This window comes from Hyperolius riggenbachi, chromosome 9 (assembly GCF_040937935.1).
Source record: "Hyperolius riggenbachi isolate aHypRig1 chromosome 9, aHypRig1.pri, whole genome shotgun sequence".
NCBI lineage: Eukaryota > Metazoa > Chordata > Amphibia > Anura > Hyperoliidae > Hyperolius > Hyperolius riggenbachi.
The window spans coordinates 212,571,841-212,592,373 of NC_090654.1; the positions used below are offsets into that span (position 1 = coordinate 212,571,841).

Below are 20,533 nucleotides of genomic sequence, written 5' to 3' on the forward strand. Positions count from 1 at the left end.
AGTAGACAACTCTTTCATTGTTGGGTACTATCCAGCACGGCCTTAAAGTACATGTGAACTGAGAAGGATATGGAGGCTGCCATATTTATTTCCTTTTAAACCATACCAAATGCCTGGCAGTCCTGCTGATCTCTATGGCATTAGTAGTGTCTGAATTACACACCTGAAAGGAGCGCGAGGCCAATCCAGTCAGACTTCAGTCAGAAACATCTTGTTTGCATGCTTGTTCAGGGTCTATGGCTAAAATTATGGGAGGCATAGGATCAGTTGAGCAGCCAGGCAATGTGCATTGTTCAATAGGAAATAAATATGACAGCCTCCATATCCCGCTCAGTTCAGGTATAGTTTAATGCTAACCACTGATAGGAACCGCATCTTTGTTAGTACATCACGTGAATGCATGCTAGAAAAATGGAAATCTTATTTTTTGCACAGAAAAAAAAAATATGGGTGAACCTTTCAGGTCCTTCAGTGACATTTAGCTGCAGGATGGAGGCTGAATTAGTACTGTGATGCACCATAACTGTTGAGTTTCGGTCCACGTTAAGTGGGGCAAATGAATATTTACAGTAGGTGGTGATGCCATCTACAGCCGTGATAGAGATGGCATAGAGCCATCAAGGAGACATCTGTAATGCATGGAAGTAACAAACGTGTAGGGGAGACTCAGGCGTAGCAATCTTAATGTAGCGTCTCCTTTTTTTTTTTTAAAAGAACACACAACTTTTAACCTTATGTATTAGAAAGACATAGCCTTGTCTGTCCACAGCACTGGAACAAAAGATGAATAGACATAACGCCTGGAGCGCTTTGTCAATTTGACTTTGATAACATGGACCCTTAAAGAGGTCCTTTTATGTTTATGAAATAGCATGACGTCAAAGTGGACAGAAAAAAATAGCATCCTGATAAATGGCTACACTTGCTTGGTTTCCAAAAAGCCTCTTGTATGAGTTGTTTGTTTCTTTACATGCGTAACTAATTAGCTTAGCTTATTATAAGCCCAGGACGTCTCTAATGAAGTTTCTTACGCGCAAGTTTACAAAACTTGGCTGTGGTCTTAAAGTCAAGCAGCTTGAGAGCCAAGGATAACCCAATTTTGGCGATTTTTAGGCTAAAACCATTGGACTATTATGCTAGAAATGCTCGACTATAATCATTACCAGGTGAGATTATGGTTTGTTTTTTGTTTGTTTTTTTATAATCATGTCGTATATTTTTCTGTTGTAAATATTCGTATTTATTTCTTTTTTGTGCTTCAGTAGTACTGCTGATTAAATAACAGTATCCTTTATAGACTATTCTTTGTATAATTGTTTGACATAACATATATCTCCTAATTCTGTACCTTTACATAGCTGTTTTTAATGTAGGGCACTGCATCATGTTTAGATCGAGTAGAAATATAAATAATAATAAATTGCTGTCAAAGGACAACTGTAACGAGAGGGATATGGAGGCTGCCATATTTATTTACTTTTAAACAATACCAGTTGCCTGGCAGCCCTGCTGAACCTCTTCATCTAATACTTTTAGCAATAACCCCCGAACAAGCATGCAGCAGATCAGGTGTTTCTGACATTATTGTCTGACTAGGTTAGCCGCATTATTATTATTATTATCTAGTATTTATATAGTGCAGACATCTTCTGCAGTGCTGTACGGCATATATATTGTCTTGTCACTCAACTGTCCCTCACAGGGGCTCACAATCTAATCTCAAGCCGTATGCTTGTTTTTGGTGTTATTCAAACACTGCTGCAGCCGAATAGACCAGCAGGGCTGCCAGGCAACTGGTATTGTTTAAAAGGAAATAGATATGGGATCCTCCTTATTCTTCTCACTTCAGAAATATGAAGGAGGCCAATGCCCAATTAATAGATATAGTAACAACTGCCTGGCTGTCACGCTGATCTTTCTGCTTGAAAGATGGCAGAATCACACACCTGTAACAAGCTTATTGCCAGCAGAGCGGATAGTCATACTCATTCCAGGATAGTTACTCAGGAAATACTCGTATAAAAAGTGGAAAAACAGCGCAACAGCCAGAAAAGTAGTATTTTTGTTAGCAGTGGCTTTTTCTAAATGTTTCTCACTCCAGATGTCTTTCCCTCTGTTCCTCTCCAATTTAAACAATATCTGTCAAGAACTGACAAATGTGTCTGCACGCCTAGGTATTGTACAAATAGATAATGTGATGTGCTGTATTATTTTTCTCCAAGCCCTGCCATGGTGGAATGGATGTACAGCACATTATCTTGCTATTAATTACAAATTAGTTAGCACGCACATAGTATTTTTTTTTTTTGTAATTATTTACAGTATGCATAGTGTTCATGTGGTGTGCAGGAGTCCGCTAGAGACCGAGATATATACAGAATGTTCCAAGCATTGATCATTTCCATTTCTGATGGCTTCATTGAGGCTAGGTACACAGTAGGATGCTGTGTTGTGATGCGACAGTAAAGTCGCAACGCAACATTACAACGCAACCAAAAAGCGGTATTGCACATTAAAGCTGCGTTACTGTCGCATTAAGCAGGTATAGTAAAGCATACAGGCAATGAAAAGTATGCTTTCCTGTAGCTGGTAACGCGTGCTTTTAGAGGTAACACACTGCAGCAGTCGTTACCATAACGCAACACTTTACTATGCAATGCTAACATCGCACTGTGAACGTTGCCTAGACTTCTTATTGCACTGCGGCTACTGTGTACCTAGCCTTAAAAATAAAACAGTATCTAAAACCTTTTCTTTAAAAACAAAACAGTAGCCACACTGTTATTTGTTTACTTCATTCCTGACATTTTTTATACAATGATTTACTGATTTACGGAGGTAAATAAACATTAATGTTTTCTGCATATAAACTCTCCTAAACCTTGTATTTGAGGCATCATATCTTTAATATTTAAAAAAAAATTGTCATGCCACAGATATATTTTAATTATGTAGCTGAACTGTAAAAGTCCACCTGACATTATGTTGATACTATTACGGATCTATATATGAAATAATTGATTTAATTATTTTTTTGATGGAAGTGGAAATTAGATCTGGTTTAAAGATATAATAGTTGGAAACGGACAGTTGTTTTTTTTTACATCACATGATTGTATGCCTAAACTCTTCTTGATGAGACACTGCACATGCATACATCCAGTTTCGGGAAATACTACTCATCCAGAAATTCATGCACTCAGGAAGGCTTTTTAGTGATGGATATCATTGAAGGTAGCTTATCATTAAAATTAAGTTTTGAGGGGATTTTGAAAGCATCTTGTGTATCATATCACATTCCAAAAATTGTATTTTCATTTAGTTTTGTACATTATACTGTACAAATTGCTGCATTATTTTATAAAATATCTGTGTGAAAATGACTGTTAGCACTTGAATTTATGTAGGTATTTTACACACTTCTATAGCACCTTACAGGGTACTTTGAACTATTCACATTATTTAGGGTTACTTAAACGGGCCACAATCTAATCTAAAATATCGGTGTGTTGGGGTTGTAGAAGAAAACCTGATCCACTGAAGGAAACCCACACCTGGAGAGTATGTACAAAGCCAGTTAAGAATAAATTATATATATTTTTTCTTTTTTGCAAAAGGCTAATATGTTTTGATGTAGTGTGAAAAAATCTTAAGCAGGTTGTTTGAAATTTCCAAGCACTCCAAGTTAACACTATGATAGAGGAGGAAAAGTAGGCCCTCCCTTAACCCCTTTCTATGTAAAAGTAGGGCAGAGCACAGGAGACTTCAGGTTCTGAGGACAGAGAGTTTGGTGAGGATCAGGGTGACTGCTTAACCAGTTAATGATGGTTAGGGTAGATAGGAGGAATGGTTGGTGAAATTGAAGAGATAATTTGAAATGGAGTGTATCTTATATTAAATAAGAATATTGAAACTACTTTATTTAGTCATTTAACTTTTGGGAACTCAATATATTTTACAATTTTCGGGGCATGGGTATGATTTGAGGTGAAAATAGCCAATATAGATCACCAGGTTTAGCAGTGAACGTTTTAACGTCTGCAAATTAGGCCACTTGTAAGAGAACGCAAGAAAATGTCAACGACAGAAAGGGAAATTGATGCATTTACTAACGGAATAATTTGACACATTCCCATGGTTGCCAACTCACCTGTTTAATTACTTAAGCACTGAATTACACGGGTTCTATGCATGGTTTATTGTAGGCGAGACATTGATCCTCACAGAATCTCACCAGTTAAGGAATCTAAAATAGTTATATAAATAGATCTGTAAATAAGGACTAATTCAAGATAAAACCCTTTAATTTTTTTCATTACTGGGGTGTTTATGAGAATAGTATACCAGAATAAGCTAGATCTCTCACCTAATGTAAAGTTAATCTCCCAAATTATCTATACACATTTTTTTTTTAGTTTTTTCTTTTGTAGAAAGTGGTAAAAGTTGGGCTGTCTGGCAGGTTTTATTGCTGTCTGTGTCCATCTAGGGAAACATTCCAATTAAGTCTTATTCATTGGTGACTTGTCCCTGGGTGTCACAGAGTGAGCAAGGGAGAGTACAGATACAGACAGAAAATGATCTGTCGTTCATCCTATCATCTTCCCTGTGTGTTTATTTGGGGTTAATGTCTCTGTTCCTGCTGGACAGATTTACTCTCACTTTCTGTCCAAATGGCTCATGTCAGCAGGGCCATAAAGAAGGGAATTTATCCTTATTAGGTGGTAAAAATGTGACAGATTACCATTCACCAACTCATTCTACAACTAAATGACAATTCTTGGTTGGAGTAGGGTTTTAAAGGAATTAGTTTGACCTTGGCAAAGAGAACCTGTATCGCATACAGGCAAACAAAAGTTACCTCCTTTTAATAAACTGTGTGCTGCTTGGCTGTTTAAAAAGAGAACACGTTTCCCATAATAACATCAAACTTTATAACTCTATATACTGAATTATGTGATTTCTGTTACCTCATTTTATGTTAGGACCTGCAAGAATGTTATTAGTAACTGTTTTGACAAAACCATAATTAATAATTGTCACTTGATCAGTGACCTTTAAAGTATCAAATAACTGTATTGAAACATGCATAAATATAGATATGAATGACGGAGAGATTTAAATGCCAAAATCACCGGGAACGTCATCCTGCTAAAACAAAACCTGCATTAAGAAAAATATGGACGTCAGCATTGATGATTTTTTTCTTGAAAAGACAAGCACACCATGTTTTGTTTTTTTGCTTGATAAAATATGTAGTTATAAAATGATATAGTTATTGTACACTGTATTTACATTTCAGACATGGATCTTACAGTAAGGGCCGTTTCCACTTGTGACGCACGCGTCTGAAAGACGTGCGGCGTCACTTCCTGGTGTGCGGGTAGGCAAATGAATCCCATCACCCGTGGCATGCATGGCTTTGGGATTCGCAGCCTCCAGATGGAAATGTCGGCCGAATCGCTAGCACAAGCGATTCTGCCGGCTGCACTATTGTACCCTATGGCAGAGTTTCCCCGCGCAATTTTCCTGTGGGGTACTCTGCGGATTCGGCGCGGAAACCGTGCCAGTGGAAACAGGCCTTTAATAGCACAGTATAACACTTATACAAAACACACCTCCATTATATATACACTTTCTAGTACTGGAGGGTAGTTTTTGACTCCTTAACTGATGTGGACGATTCATCATACAATGGGAAGTACTAATTTAGTTGTTTACTAGCTTTGAGAAGTCATTCTGTTGTATGCATTACAGGTTTTCATTTTTCATATATTTATGTACAGTATAGGAATTTTTTAAAGACTTATAAAGCGTGACCGTTTAAGTTCGCAACTGCCTACATTTCTGTTGTCATTTGTAATAATGAAAAAAAAAAAATATCTTACAGCATGTACCTGGCAACCTGACCATGTCTGATGTTATTTGGCAGGTGCAGACCCACCTTGAAAACCCTACAAAGTACCACATCCAGCAAGCTCAGAAACAACAGGTACAGCAATATCTCACTAGTACTGTCAAGCACCCCAATAAAGCACTAAGCTTGCCGTGTCCGAACCAACCAGGAGACCACATGATGCCACCGGGAACCGGCAGCAGTGCCCCTAACAGCCCCATGGCTATGCTGACCCTGAGCACAACATGTGAGAAAGAGGTAAGAAAGCCACTTAACCTTTTTTTTGCACTTTACCATTTTGTACATTTTATTTCAACAGAAAATAATGTTTTAGATATTTACCACTAATATAAAAATAAACAAAAAAGCAGGTCTAGTGTTGACTAGGTCTGCACTGGCCTACAACTGTAACTGCTTCCTGTTGTTGATTTCTGTAGGTTGGACAATCAAAGTGACGGTCTTACCAGTGAGGGTAGATGACTGTCTGGTCGCAGCAAAGAGGCTTCACATACTGTACCTAAGAACACATGATCAGCAGAAATAATGTTCCAGGTGGTGCTGAGCTAGTGAGCACCAGCTCTGTTCTTTCTTACTTCCTACCTTCCTTCCTTCCCTTTCTTTCTTTTTTTACTTTTGTAAAACTGTTACATTTAAAATTAATCTCCATATTAGAAGTTTTCTTCCCAATATTCAATACCTTATAATTTTACATAGGGTCAAAGAATCAAACGATCAGTTTTCTTGATTATATTGCGTTGTCATTATCTGTATACCAAACAATCAGATCATTAGCTTTTGATGCTGATATCCTGATAATGTAGTAGAACCATTAATGAGTTAGTTAGGGTTAGCATGAGGTAGCAAAAGGATGCTGGTTAATGTAATGGTTAAGGTTACGGTTATGTATAATGTTGAGACTGAAAACAGTGCTGAGGGATACACATCACTTGGGCTTCTCTATTGCAGACAGTGCTCCAGTCTTATTCAGTGCAATGCAGCATGCAAATGAAAAGAAATAAAAAAAAGTCAGTCCAGCAGCATTTCATCAAAATGGTTGTGCTGTTTAACTTGGCTATATTGAATGGAGCTGCACAACATCACACAGCATCTTCACCATAAGTGGTTTGGGGGCAGTACTGAATGATATACATTGCTTGGCATAACTTTCTGCCTTAAGGTTAAATAGTATGTAAACTTTACTAAAGGAAAAAAGATCTTGCAGGACAATTGTACTCATAGCTTTACTGCACAAAGCCTAGCCAGGAAATTGCCTTAGTTGGTGAGTCAGATTTACACATGGGAGTGCCTAAGACCACTTTCGGGGAAAAAATAAAATCTAAAATACATGTGTACACATATTTACAATACATTATATCCCCCCCCCCCCCCCCCCAAAGTTACGGTACTTTTATCCTATGTTGCTGTCACTTTCAGTAGGTAGTAAAAATCTGATATGTTATGGACTAGTTCATCTCATCATGGAGGATTCTCATTATTTTCTTTATTTTTTACAAAAGCACTCCCTGGAGAGGATCTATATAAGGAGGCCAGCTGGCCTCCCTATTTGTTTGCATACTATTATGACAGTTGGCCCGAGCAACTACCATTCAGTAAGAGCTTTTTGAAATAAGAAAACACTGAAAATCCTCTGTGAGGAGTTGGACTACTCTAAAACATGTCAGATCTGTTGTTGTTTTTTACAAACTACTGTAAGTGACGGCAACACAGGAAAAACACAATTTATAGTGCATTCAGTCTTGGACAGATGTACTTTATATTTTACAATTGTATTTATTTATTTATTTATTTGCGATCGTGGTCCTTTAATCAACCAAGCCTTTTGGGTAACAAATTTCCTGCAAAGTTCCGCAAAGGACCGTATTTCAGCGGATTTCATTAAAATACCAAATCTTAGTAGATTACCTAATTTCTTTCAGTTTGACAACAGCATCAGTCTAAAGCCCTATCTACACCATACAATTTTTTGTGCGATTCAATTCAATTCATTGATTCGATTCAATACAACATGTCCAATCGGGATTCGATTTGATTCGATTTATTTTGCCATTGCAGAGCAAATCGACTTGAATTGAATTCCGATCGGACATGTCGGATTGAATCGAATTGAATCAATGAATCGAATTGCACAAAAAATTGGATGGTGTAGATGGGGATTTACACCACAGTGAATCTCTAGGTAGATCTCAAAAAAATCTCTTGAGATAAAAAAAAACTCTGTTAACTTTGAAACAGTTTACAGCAGTGTACATGCACAATAGTTTTCACATGATCACTTCTCCAGTATCCAATATAATATACATATGTAAAACCTATATTACTGTACACCACCTTGTGAAAATCACACAGCATATATATTTATTTTAATTCAGTGTAAATGAAATCTATGAAATCTAAAATAAGAAACTTCTGTATACTGCAGTGAACTGAAATCTCACTGCCTATTAGAAGAAAACTACATTATCACTGTTGTCTGTTCTAAAAAAAAATCCTCTCTGTATATATGGATATAAATAAAAAAATATTTTTTTTTCTTAACAACGCTATCCATTGAGCTAGTTACACATTGAACAGTAAAGCTATATTTGACAGATCTCTATCCTGTTTACCTCGTGGAGGTGTTACTGCCAAAGATAGCTTGTTCTTTAAATAATTCAGTAACAGCTTTGGTTTGAAAAAAAGAGGCCCAATAAAAAAAAAGTTTCATAACATGTATTTATATTGTTAATACAGGCTGTTGGATAGCTGATAGATAGATAGAGCGAGATAGATAGATAGATAGATAGATAGATAGATAGATAGATAGATAGATAGATAGATAAATAGATAGATAGATATTATAAATGAACAAGATATATTTAGTCTATGGTAAAAATTATTCTTTTTTTATTTGAATTTTTGTTAATTTTTTTTTACAGAACGCAATAAAGTATTAATGTGATAGTATTGTGTAATATACAATACACTACAACACAAAACAATTTTTGCAAACTTCTCGCAAAATACAAAAAAACACATTATGTAAAGGTGCCCATAAATTTACCAGTTTTCCCATTTGATACCCTGCAAATTTGATAAATCTTCAGGGCATTGATTCCACCAAAATGTCTGATCGATAGACTTTTTCGACCAAAAGTCTATGAAACATATCGAATGGACCGGATGGAAGAGCTTTGCCAATTGGGGGGCAGGGCAGGTGCGGTGGTATATCGATAGCACATAGAGTTAGATTGCATTGAATAGTACAGTGCTGCAATTCGATAGGTTATCAGTAGATTCCCTGCTGGAATGTATCGGAAAATTGATGTGCAGTTTGTAGTAGGAATCGATTATTTCCTGAATCTATTCCTTTCTAGAAGAGGAATTGTTTGTTTTTCCGCAGCAGGTGGCAAGTGATGTATAGTGTATAGCATTCTTTACTCTAGTGTTATTAATTGGATAATACAGATTTTATCTATAGTTGCATTGTTTATATTAAAACTATAAATGATGGAATTGGAGAAATTGTGTATTTTCTCATTTCCCCCTTGTTTTTCCCTATAAAATGCATAGAAAATAATTACTGAAAGCAAGTATCGCCAACAAAAAAGCATAATTTGTGGGGGGGGGAAACAAGATGTCGATAATTTAGGTGTGATAAGCAGTGATAATGTTATAGCCAAATGAATGGGAGGAGCACTGAAAAGTAAAAAATGGCTCTTGGCGGTAAGGTTAAAATAGCCAGTGGGGTGAACTAGTTAATATCTGTTGTATAGCAAACATATCACACATCTGTTCAGTAGAAACTAAGCACTTAATAAAAAAGCACTTTCTGAAGTTACTTTCTATAAACTGCATTGCAAAATGATTAGTAGTTCCAGTGATACAAAACCACTGATGGACTGCATAGATTTCCGCTTTTCTTGGAAATGTCTAGCTTGAATGCACCCTCTACTACCTTACAAGTCTTCCTTTTGGCATATTTATGTGACGGAAGACTTAATTAAGTAGAGTCTGAGATCTCAGCTCCTTTTACTTTCGCATTGCCTTTAGGCACAAATGTTTCTGGAGCTATTGATCATGTTGACATTCCCCGTTTACCGGAGGTGTATTTTTCTAATTATGTGTTTACTTTCTATTGTCCAGCTTGTGACATGTTGGCTTTAACAGAAGTGCCTGCCTCAAGTGAGGTCTGGTTCACACAGCGGGTAGATAGTGGTGCGTTCATGGACTGTCATCTTTAATGTCTAAATGTCCTTCATAAATATGTCCTTTAATGTTCACTTTTAGATTTCGTTTAAAATCACTGTAGTTTTTATTTTTATACTTGCAACTCTAGCAATTTCATTTTTGTGCATGAAAGAGACAATTTTACTGAATTGTCCTTATTTACACTGTTCAATTTGTTCTGTATGCAATTATTATATACAACTGATCTAATCGCCACACTACCATGTCTTAATGTGGCCGCTAACATTTAACTTACTAGGCAAACCTTGTCTTTGCTTTAGACATCTAAAAGGGAGACAAAAACATTTTTAATCTGATTATTTGTGTGCAAAAATAAAAAAAAATTCCTAGTGCAAAAATTATGTTTTTAGGAAATTAGACCACCAAGAGTAGGCTCTAAGGTTCTTATTAAATAATACAATACCAATACAATCATTTTTTTTCTCTTTGTAGATGGACGATGTAATCGATGACATCATTAGCCTGGAATCTAGTTACAATGAGGAAATTCTTATGATGGATCCAGCTATGCAAATGGCAAACACGGTACGGTACATCTGACCAGTGCCTTCTAACCGTTTCTGTAATTTTTGTTTTTTAACAAAGACTTTTTGTTACAGAAGTCTTTGTTTGAGTCCCTATGGTGAAGTTATAATCTCGTCATTAGATTGTCTATATAGAGGATGTGTTATTTTTTCCTTTTTTTTGTCAAATTTTGATCACACTGAAAATTAAAAATGTGTACACTTATTTAAGTGAAGTGAGTGTGATTTATTTAGCCACTTGTGATCTAATGATTTTGCAGCAGCTGCATAGACAGAAACACTGAAGAATCATAAATAGCCATAGGTGTGCTTGAAGTTTTCATTGAAAGCAGTGAATATTTTTTACTTGGGTGATGGAGCTGTTGATTAATGAAAATCAAAATGAAGCTGTTATATTTTAAAAATAATGCATAGTTTTAAACATATTTTATTTATCTTATACAGCGCTGAAAATAGATTAAAAAAATTCTAATGACAAACGTATAAAATATTACAAATGATCTCCACCTGCTGGTTTGGCTGGAAAATGTAAGCGGAAAAGTGGCTTGCATTATTGATTTAGTCAATCAGTCTCATACATTGGTGACTGATAAATATGGTAAGCCAGCACCTATTTCAGTAAGGAGTTTCTTGGGCAAGTCTCCTTAACACTGCTACTGCCTACTGAGTGCGCTCTAGTGGCTGCCTCGCAAGCACTTTGAGTCCGACAGGAGTAAGGCGCTATACAAATACTGCAATTATTATAGTGTACTATGGCCTTATCTATAATGTACGGCAGTAAAACAAGAATTTGATATAGTTTTAAAACTTGTCAATCAGACTGTAAAGTATAGCAAAAAAAAAAATGCCAGCTACACCCAATCGTATATCACATTTGAGCAGCTGGAGGTGGCAGTCTAATGGTACTTACACAGCACTGTAACAATTTCATAAAGTCTAGGCAAGCAACAACCTTCTGTCAGACATTTAACTCTCTGGCAACTACTGACTCCAATCACCTGGATGTGCCAAAATTCAGAGGGAGAGTGCAGCAATGGCATGTGTGATAGGTCAGTGGTTGCTGGGCATTTGAACCATGCAGTAACTGCACTGTCCAGGAGTCTATGTGAATTAGTCCTTACGTGTTAGGATCTGATGCTATAATTGTCATTTAATGTGACCCTGTAGCGAATCCATCCATCCATTATATCCCAGAATAAAAGCACAGATGATGTTTCTTAACATGAAATACTTTTCTTTTGAATAATCCAGCTATATTAAAAAATACTACAGATCACTCAGGCCTGCTTGTACTGATTTTCACATTATTATTCTTCAACCCCTACCTTCTGGCTACTTGGTAGTCAATTAAAACTGAACTTTTCTTGTGGTTAGATAAGACAAAAGTCAGAAACTGCATCTGCAAAACAGCAACTCAGAACTTCCTCTCTGCTCTAAAAGATTAGGCACAGCATGATGAACCATGACGATTGTTTCTTTTGAACGGCCATCATGACAGATCACATAGGGACCGGTCATTTAAAATTTTGCTAAAGTCAATGAATTTTTATTGAAAATTTGAATGATCGTTTTAACGATCATTTGTGTCCTGTTATCCACAAATCCAGACTCTAGACACTGGATAAGCAGGTCCTGATAATGATGGTTGCTGAAAACTTAGTGAATGAGCATTTGTGTAAGATACAATTATATACTTGAAAATTTGCAGGTCCAGGTTTTGCAGGGTTATCTATTTTATCCAAACATCTCCAGCTTAAGAGAACCATAGTAAAAAATGTTCACTGGGGCTGATTCACAAAGCTTTTCTGTTGAATTATGTCGCCTTACGTATTAACTCACAATTTATCTCTCCTCTAATGACTTATGGTAACTCAGTCATGACTTATCTCTCTTATCTAATCTAATTCATGATGTATCTCTCCTTAACTGACTTAACTCATAGTTTATCTCTTCTTATTTGACTTAACTCATGATTTATCTCTCCTTGTTTATATGCATTAATTTTTTTCTCCTGCGTTTTCACCTAGGTGATTTTTTCACACCTTATTGATAAAATTAATTTTAAGCCACCATCAAGCAAGAAATAAATGTCAGTTCTTTTTCACCTACTTGTTGGTACTTTTTCATTTGAAGAGTGCTAAAAAGTTATTTTAAAGCGGAATATAACCCTGCATTTCAACTTTGCTCTAAAACATTATTTACAGCATATTATATGCAAAAAGCAGTTTTTTTTTTACTAGACCAGCATTGGAAGGGTTAAACACAGAGGTTTTAAGTTCCGAGCAGACGTTCAGATAGTTACATTCTATTTAGTTATACTGTATGTATATATTTAGAAATGTTACACACTCTTTGGCTGCCCTCCAACTCCTTCTCCGTGAGAGAGTTGAGTCACAATAAACACTTAGATACATTTGTGTAAACAAAAAGTATCTAACTCAAGTTCGGATGCGTCTGCAAAAATCTCCAGGGACTTTAAAGCCCTGTGTAACCCTTCCAATGCTGGTCTAGTAAAAAAAAAATGCTGGTTGCATATAATATACTGTAAATAATGTTTTAGAGCAAAGTTGAAATGCAGGGTTATATTCCGCTTTAAACAGAAGATGAAAAAGATCTCCTAGGAGAAAACTTAGGAGAAGAAGGTGAATTGAATCAGAGCCTTAAATTTAGGGGGAAAAATAAGTAAGCTTTGTGAATCAACCCCATAGTGTTTGTCTATGAGTTCATAATGTAAAGAACCTGGTAGTTCATAAGTTGCAAAAGAGAAGGCCAAAAACTGCAAATTTCAAGTCCTCTATGCCCATGCAAGCACATATGCTGGATGGAGTTTCTTCTTAAAGGAAAAAAAACAACAACTATTGTTGCACTTGACACTTGTTTCTGTAGTTCTGTAAATCAGAACAGTTTAAGGATCTATTTTTTTCAGATTAAGAAACTCGGATCAGTGTTCCTGGATGTGAGTTTTATCGATTTTATTAACCATGTAAAAAATTGACTGTATATATACGTAGCCTTTTTAACCCCTAAACAACTTAGTCCATAGTGATTGTGTTTTTGTTGCTGTTTTGTACACGTGTCTCATAGTTATTATTATTAATACTTGTGTGTTTCTGCTTCTTTCAGATGCCAGTGTCTGCAAATTTGATTGACATATATGCAAATCAAGGTATGCCTGCTCATGGGTTAAACATCAGTAATTCTTGCCCTGCTAATCTTCCCAATATCAAAAGGGAGTTTACAGGTAAATCGATTTTGATGTTAGAGAGAAAACAGATATCAGGATCCAGCGCATCTTTATTGCAAAAAACAGTCCGGCTGTTATGCTGGGAATACACGAGTCGACCCGGCGGCTCGATTGATAAGGTAGTGTCGACCCGTGTATGCCCATCATAAGATACTGCAGTTGGAAACAGGGGACTCTATTTTGCAATATTGTTTACGTAATGGTAAAATAAAATTTTACAGTGCGCTATTGGGGTTTTGCGAGGGGGGGACTTATATTTTTAAAGTTCTTTTTCAGAAAGGTTTTAATGTGGCGGCTGCTCAATAATGCTTTGGTTCTAGAAGCAGAGTTGGAGCACTTGTAAAACAACCCCAATTGCTGCCTAGGCCCTGATGGCTGTCCAGTACTGGCTTCCACCTTCTCTAGAATCCCTTACTTTTTTTTTTCCATACTAAAAGACCAATGAGAAAGGAAAGCATGAGCTGTTACCTTGTCTAGAGTCATATTTCAGCAACACAGCCCCTTTGTTTACTGCTTTGCCAAAAATCCTCCACACTCTTGACCTTGCCCTTTGCCTTGCCAAAGCTAGCATCAAAATCACACCAGACAACTCCCACTAAGTAGTATAATGGGGGATACATACAGTAGCATTTTATCACTCAGATTACTTTATTAGTATACTATTTACTGATTGTTGAGTCAGTCCAGGAGTTATCCAAACAGGGTAAAATACACTAAAAACAGATTAAAACTGGGAGGTAGTTGTGAACTTACCCCCCTATTGAAGACTGGAATTGTCTGCATCAGACAAAAAACTTTATTGTAAACTCCACAATATTGGATATAATATATAATGTTATGTTCTACTTATCTGCAAGCTTGTCCACCCTTGGTGGAGGGGTGTACCCCCTGTCTTCCATTCTACAGAGAGCAACATCTTAACCAGAGTGGAGTTGGGTTTACTACTCCCTACTTGCCTTTGGAGCAGTACAATCAGTTTAACAATGCATTCACATTGTTAAAGGTACACTTACTGAAGGCTAAGCTTCCAGCTGGAAACAGAAATGGGCATACCAGTATAGTGTAGTATGAGCAATAAAGGAATAAAAAAAAGTACAAAAAGAGATACTCACAAAACTGGGTTGCTACCAGTCTCCACTTAGGGTTTTAGTATATCCTACAGGTGTGGATGATCACTCTCCAAAAAACAAAAAAAATCCTGGATATATGGAGGCTATCCTAAATATTCCCTAAAGGAGGAAGATGAACTGTAGTGGGAGGTTGGAGGTACACCAATACATAAAAATTCTAATAACTTTAATATATACAGAGTGACTAACCTTGAAAAAGGAGAACCAAAAAGGCAAAAACCAATTCATTGAACACTTAAAGAGACTCTGAAGTCTTCAAAAAATGAGGTTTTTACTTTAGAAACCTCTTTAACATAATTGCCCCTCCTAAAACGCTGCATGCCAGCTGCTGAAAACTCCATAAATCACCCCTAACCCCGCGGTAAAATCCACGACTTTCTTAGTTGTGGATTTTGCTGCCCTAAGGAGGCAGAGCTTTGGGCTGTAGCTGTACCTCCATGCGCGTCAATCAGTGCTGATTGCCGCCTTTCCTCCACCCCTCTCAGTGAAAGAAGAGTTAGAGGGGCGGGGAGAGGCAGCGATCCACGCTGATGGATGCGTGTAGAGGCAGAGCTGCAGCCCAAAGCTCTGCCTCTATGAGGAATGAGCCCAGCGATGTGCCCCAAGGAGTTTGGGGTGATTTATGGAGTTTTCAGCTGCGGGATTCGGTGTTTTAGGATAGGCAATTATGTTAGGTTTTTAAAGTAAGAACCTCATTTCTTGGAGACTTCAGGCAGGGGTCACACTTACCGGCTTTCGTACGCGTTTTCTGCACAGAAAAACTGACTTCAACTGAGAACTCATGTTAACCAATAAGCAAGGTCACACTTTAATGCAGATTTCGCATGCAGAAAAAAAACTGACATCTTGCGCAATTTGTCGGTTTTCTCTATAAATTACATTACCAGCTGTAAGGCAGGGGTCACACTTGTCTTTCAGTTTTCTGCAAAGTGTAGAAAACTGAAAGACAAGTGTGACCCCTGCCTCAGAGTCTCTTTAAAGGGAACCAGAGATGAACGATTCACACAAAATAAACATATCAGTTGATAGCTTGTAAAGAATAAATGCTCTACCCGATAATTTCGCCACTCTGGTGTGCCTTTTTGAGTGCTTTTTATCCATTATTGCTCCAGGAAATATCCAATATGGCCGCCGGCTCATATTCCTTCTGCTTCCAGGCTATAAGGTGTTCTGGATGTGCTGTCTAGGCTATATGAGACTATAGACAAGCAGGGCTGCTGTAGGCTTTCATCTGTGTGCTTTCAACTTCATATTCTGGTATGCTTTGTGGCTGCCTGTAGGAAGTGTCTCTCATAGTAATGAAACTGCATACAGTAGATAATAATGACAGGCTGCACAGACAGAGCACACAGATCACACAGCCACACTTGTCTGTTAGACAGAGATTTTTCCTGCAGCAGCAGCCCCTCCCATGTTATCACAGCTCTCAGTATGTAAAGCATGAAATTTGAGCCAGGAGGGGGAAGGCTTGGGCTTGAAAAGACTCCACAGAAGAGTGACTCAGCTATAATGATTCCAGGTCAAACCTCGACTGAATAGTCGGTGGATTCTTATCACAGTTGATAACAGATAGATTAGACTGAGAAGAATAAAACTAAAAGCAGGGTAGGTGTTTACTGTCATGTTCCCACTGATAAATGTAATAAAATACATGAGGGTGCTTCATCTCTGGTTCTCTTTAAGAGACAATGCGCTTCACGAGTGTTCCCCCGCTTCCCCGGGAATATTAGAATTTTTATTTTTGTGGCACCTCCTGCCTCCCACTATCTGCATTTTTGGCTTCTTCCACAGTTTTAGCTTAAGCAAAATGTTAGGGTACAGTTTGTTTGTTTTGTTGTTGTTGTTGTTTTTTTTTTTATTCCAATATAATACATTATAGCTGTATGGCAAATTTCATTTGGATGACATGAGCTTTCATTGCAAATTTTTCAGTATCTTAAAGTCAGGAAATTAATCTATTATCCCAAGTACATCAAACTTCCAGACAAACAGCAAGTTACACAATAGAACATAATATATAAAAGGGGTTCCTTGTGAAATGATTTCCCATTTTATTCGGCTAGTCCTGTCAATTGCACAACTCTGCTGCACTGCAATGTCAGGAATGTCTGTTTTTCATGTCAGTTTTCCAGTTTCCGGTGTCACCTGTTTTCTTATTGGATAATGAATCAGTAGTGTAATGTTTTACTCTCCAATGAGTAGTTAGATGACATAAGAAGCTGCAGAGGTAGAGTGACAAGATCTGTGATATCACTTGTCTACATTCAGTGCAGAAGGGCTGTGCAGTGCTTATGTCTGCAAAGAATTTCAGATCCTTTGTCAGATGAAACAAGACGCCTGCATGTACTTCAGCTGGAGATTTAGCAGTCTGCCTAGTGTCATGCTTTAAATATGCAGAAAATTAGATTTTACGGGGACAGTTGGTCAGTTTTGTAAACTCAGGGATATATCCAGGGGCATAACACTTCACAGATCAAGCTTTAAAGGTCTAGACTGTCTCTGAAAATCAGGGCCAATTGGCAACCATGAAATAGATGTCTGGAGATAAGTGATAATACGCAGACACTCGGACCTTTCAAAGCCTGATTGGAGGTTATTTACTAATCTAAGTAAAGAAATCAGACACACTTATTTGTTGATTATCCTGTGAAACACCTTTTCTTTTTTAAATTAAATGCTATTTTTAAAACACTTTTTTATTACGCTATTAAGTGCACCCCTTTCCTGCCAAGCTAGAACTATGGGTATAAATGTCTAAAAATGCACACAGATGATAGGACTACCCTGTCCAAACTCTATCTCGGTTCCTATGGGAAGGAGACTCAGTGCATGCTGCTTTCCAAGCCCCATTCCACATTCTCATTGTGTGGGGAGAAAGGGGTAAGGGAGTGGGGAATGAGGGGCACCTCAGCCACACCTCCCTTCCTAGAAGTCAACACACTAGGTTGCACCAGGAGTTTTAGATTAGTGAAGGGCAGCGGTAATGGTGTGTCAGCGCGTATGCACATGTATAAGCACACATACATGTGAGAATGAGCTAGTATGAAAATGTGTATGAAACTGAGATGCAAGAACAAAACAGAAGTCTCACTTTGAGCCATGACACAAGAGACCTAGGCCCATATGCAATTAATGCTTTCTCTTGAATTTTCCCCAGTGTGATATTTTCACACCTTATCAATAAAATGCCTTTCAAACCATCTGCAAACAAGAAATTACTCAAAATAATTTGATAGTTTTTTTTACACCAACTTTTTGGTACTTTTTCAATAGAAATGGGCAGAAAGTTATGACCTAGGAGAAAACTCAGGAGAAAAGATGAATTGCATATGTGCCCTGGGCCCATATGCTATTAACTTTTTTTTCCTGACTTTTCTCCTAGGTGATCATGAAAAAATGTAGTGATAGTATTTTTATTTTATTTATTTTTTTAAGTCTTAAAATAAAATGTTGCAGAAATGCAATTACACGGCCACTGATTTTAAAACTACTTAGTAGCAAACATTTTTTATCTGATATAACAAGTGTGAAAGGGGCAAATCCTAAGCACTTAATAGCAAATCATGGCTAATGACCCCAATCTAGTCTTGCTGGATTCCCCTTCTTAAAGTGGACCCAAATTAAAAATACAAGATTTCAGAAATAAAATCTATTTTCTAAATTATAATAATAAATAGCAGCCTTTTTTCAGCTGCATGATGACAAATATAAAATATTTTACATTTATGCACTGAAATGCTCATGGGCTTGAAGGAGTGTTTATTTATCTTTGTATTTGTCAGAGTGGTGCAACTAAATATTTTGAATTAAAAAAATGTTTGGTTTGGGTCCGCTTTAACCTTGACAGTTAGCAGGATGAATGTGATTACCAAAATGGAATTGGATTGCCATCTAGTGGCCAAGCATTTAATTGCTTATGCTGGAATTTCATGAGAGCCTTCACACAGATCATACTATTAAACAGAGAGTATAGAGGCTGATTCACTAAAGTTCACCAAGCTATCCTGGATACATTTTTTTAAGTTTTCAGTGCAGGTTCATGGTCATGACTGCAATTAAACTTTTCAGCAATCTCCAGTTATCCTTGTTTTGTAAAGACAGTCCTTATCATGGTGGCTGGATAGTGTAATGGTTAAGGGCACTGCCTCTGACATAGGATACCTGGGTTCAAAGCTCAGCGCTTCCTATTCAGTAAGCCAACACCTATTCAGTAAGGAGTTCTTTGGGCAAGGCTCCTTAACACTGCCACTGCCTACTGAGTGTGTTCTAGTGGCTGCCTCACAAGCATTTTGAGTCCGACAGGAACAGAACAGAACACAGAACATTTATATTGCGCTTTTCTCCTGGCAGATTTAAAGCGCCAGAGCTGCAGCCACTAGGGCGCGCTCTATAGGCAGTAGCAGTGTTAGGGAGACAGGAGAAAAGCACTACACACAAAAAAGGAATTATTATTATCATTTTTTTTATGTGACTCCAAACTCTTTTCTTATCTGCTTCTGAATTGATGGATACCTTATTTTCAAGTTTTAATATGAAGCTAAATTAGTAATAATAGAAATTCAGGCAGTGCTGGCGCCCACTATTTCTCGGGCACAGTCAGTGGCCAAATCTCATCATTTTACTGATATTTTGTATGGGTATTTTAGGTGTAGTAAAGTATCAGTATTATTTACCGACATCTTACTATAAAAGTTTCCACTTTCAAAATGTAGAATATCGGTAAATTTACTGGTATACTACTTAACAAAATTGGGCTCCCAAATTTCCACGCACCTCTTTTTCATGTACGCGTGGCAGGAGTGTGTCTTAAAGAACAAGGGACACCCATGCTAACCTAGAAATAAAAAACACATATATAAATAGATAAATACTACTTCTACTTACATAACAGATGTATTGTGCTATCCACATAATGATTCCTGTGAATTTTATAAAGCAAAAGCAGAGAATCCTACTCTAGGCAGTGGCCATCTTGACAAGCTTAATGCTGACATCATATCCTCCCTGACTCTTGTTTTCCCCCCTCCCTTCTCTTGCTGATTGTGTATTTATTAGCTGCCCTCCTCCCAGAGTCTTTTTTTATTTACACATCCAATCACTGAGTCATCTCAGCCTTGCTTGTAAACACAAGTGATCAGCTAGGCAGGGAAATAAATGGAAGAGGAGGAATATATTATAGATAAAAAGAACTACCAGCATTCAAAAGAACTCCCAGCATTCACCTTTTTGGAACTGTTTGGCACTAGGGCCAGTGCTCCTAAAGTATGTGATAACTACAAACCATAACAGCAGAAAAAGTTTTGAATGCAGGATTAGCATCTTTATCATTTAATACACTCAGACCAGTAGCTGTTGAAATTTGATTTTTATGGTGACAATACCGGTTTAAAGCAATTCCTCTTTCTTACCTTAAAAAATTAGGAGGAATACTCAACTGAGAGCTTCCAACTAACAGCTGACATTTTTAATTAGTTCAGGAGACCCACCTTGCTGG

General features: G+C 37.2%; 1 protein-coding gene across 13 annotated transcripts in view; it reads left to right on the forward strand.

The window, feature by feature from the left end:
• The window catches only part of MITF (melanocyte inducing transcription factor), a 645,672-nt gene that overhangs the window by 605,083 nt on the left and 20,056 nt on the right, over nucleotides 1–20,533 (forward strand). For 10 of the 13 annotated variants that reach the window (XM_068253961.1, XM_068253960.1, XM_068253964.1 and 7 more), the window contains 3 exons: nucleotides 5,930–6,151; nucleotides 10,574–10,666; nucleotides 13,789–13,906. In XM_068253961.1, the coding sequence (XP_068110062.1) occupies nucleotides 5,930–6,151; nucleotides 10,574–10,666; nucleotides 13,789–13,906 (433 nt within the window). Of the gene's footprint in view, nucleotides 1–1,060; nucleotides 1,167–5,929; nucleotides 6,152–10,573; nucleotides 10,667–13,788; nucleotides 13,907–20,533 lie in introns of those variants that run through there. The other 3 variants (XM_068253967.1, XM_068253968.1, XM_068253959.1) reach the window with 3 other exon arrangements.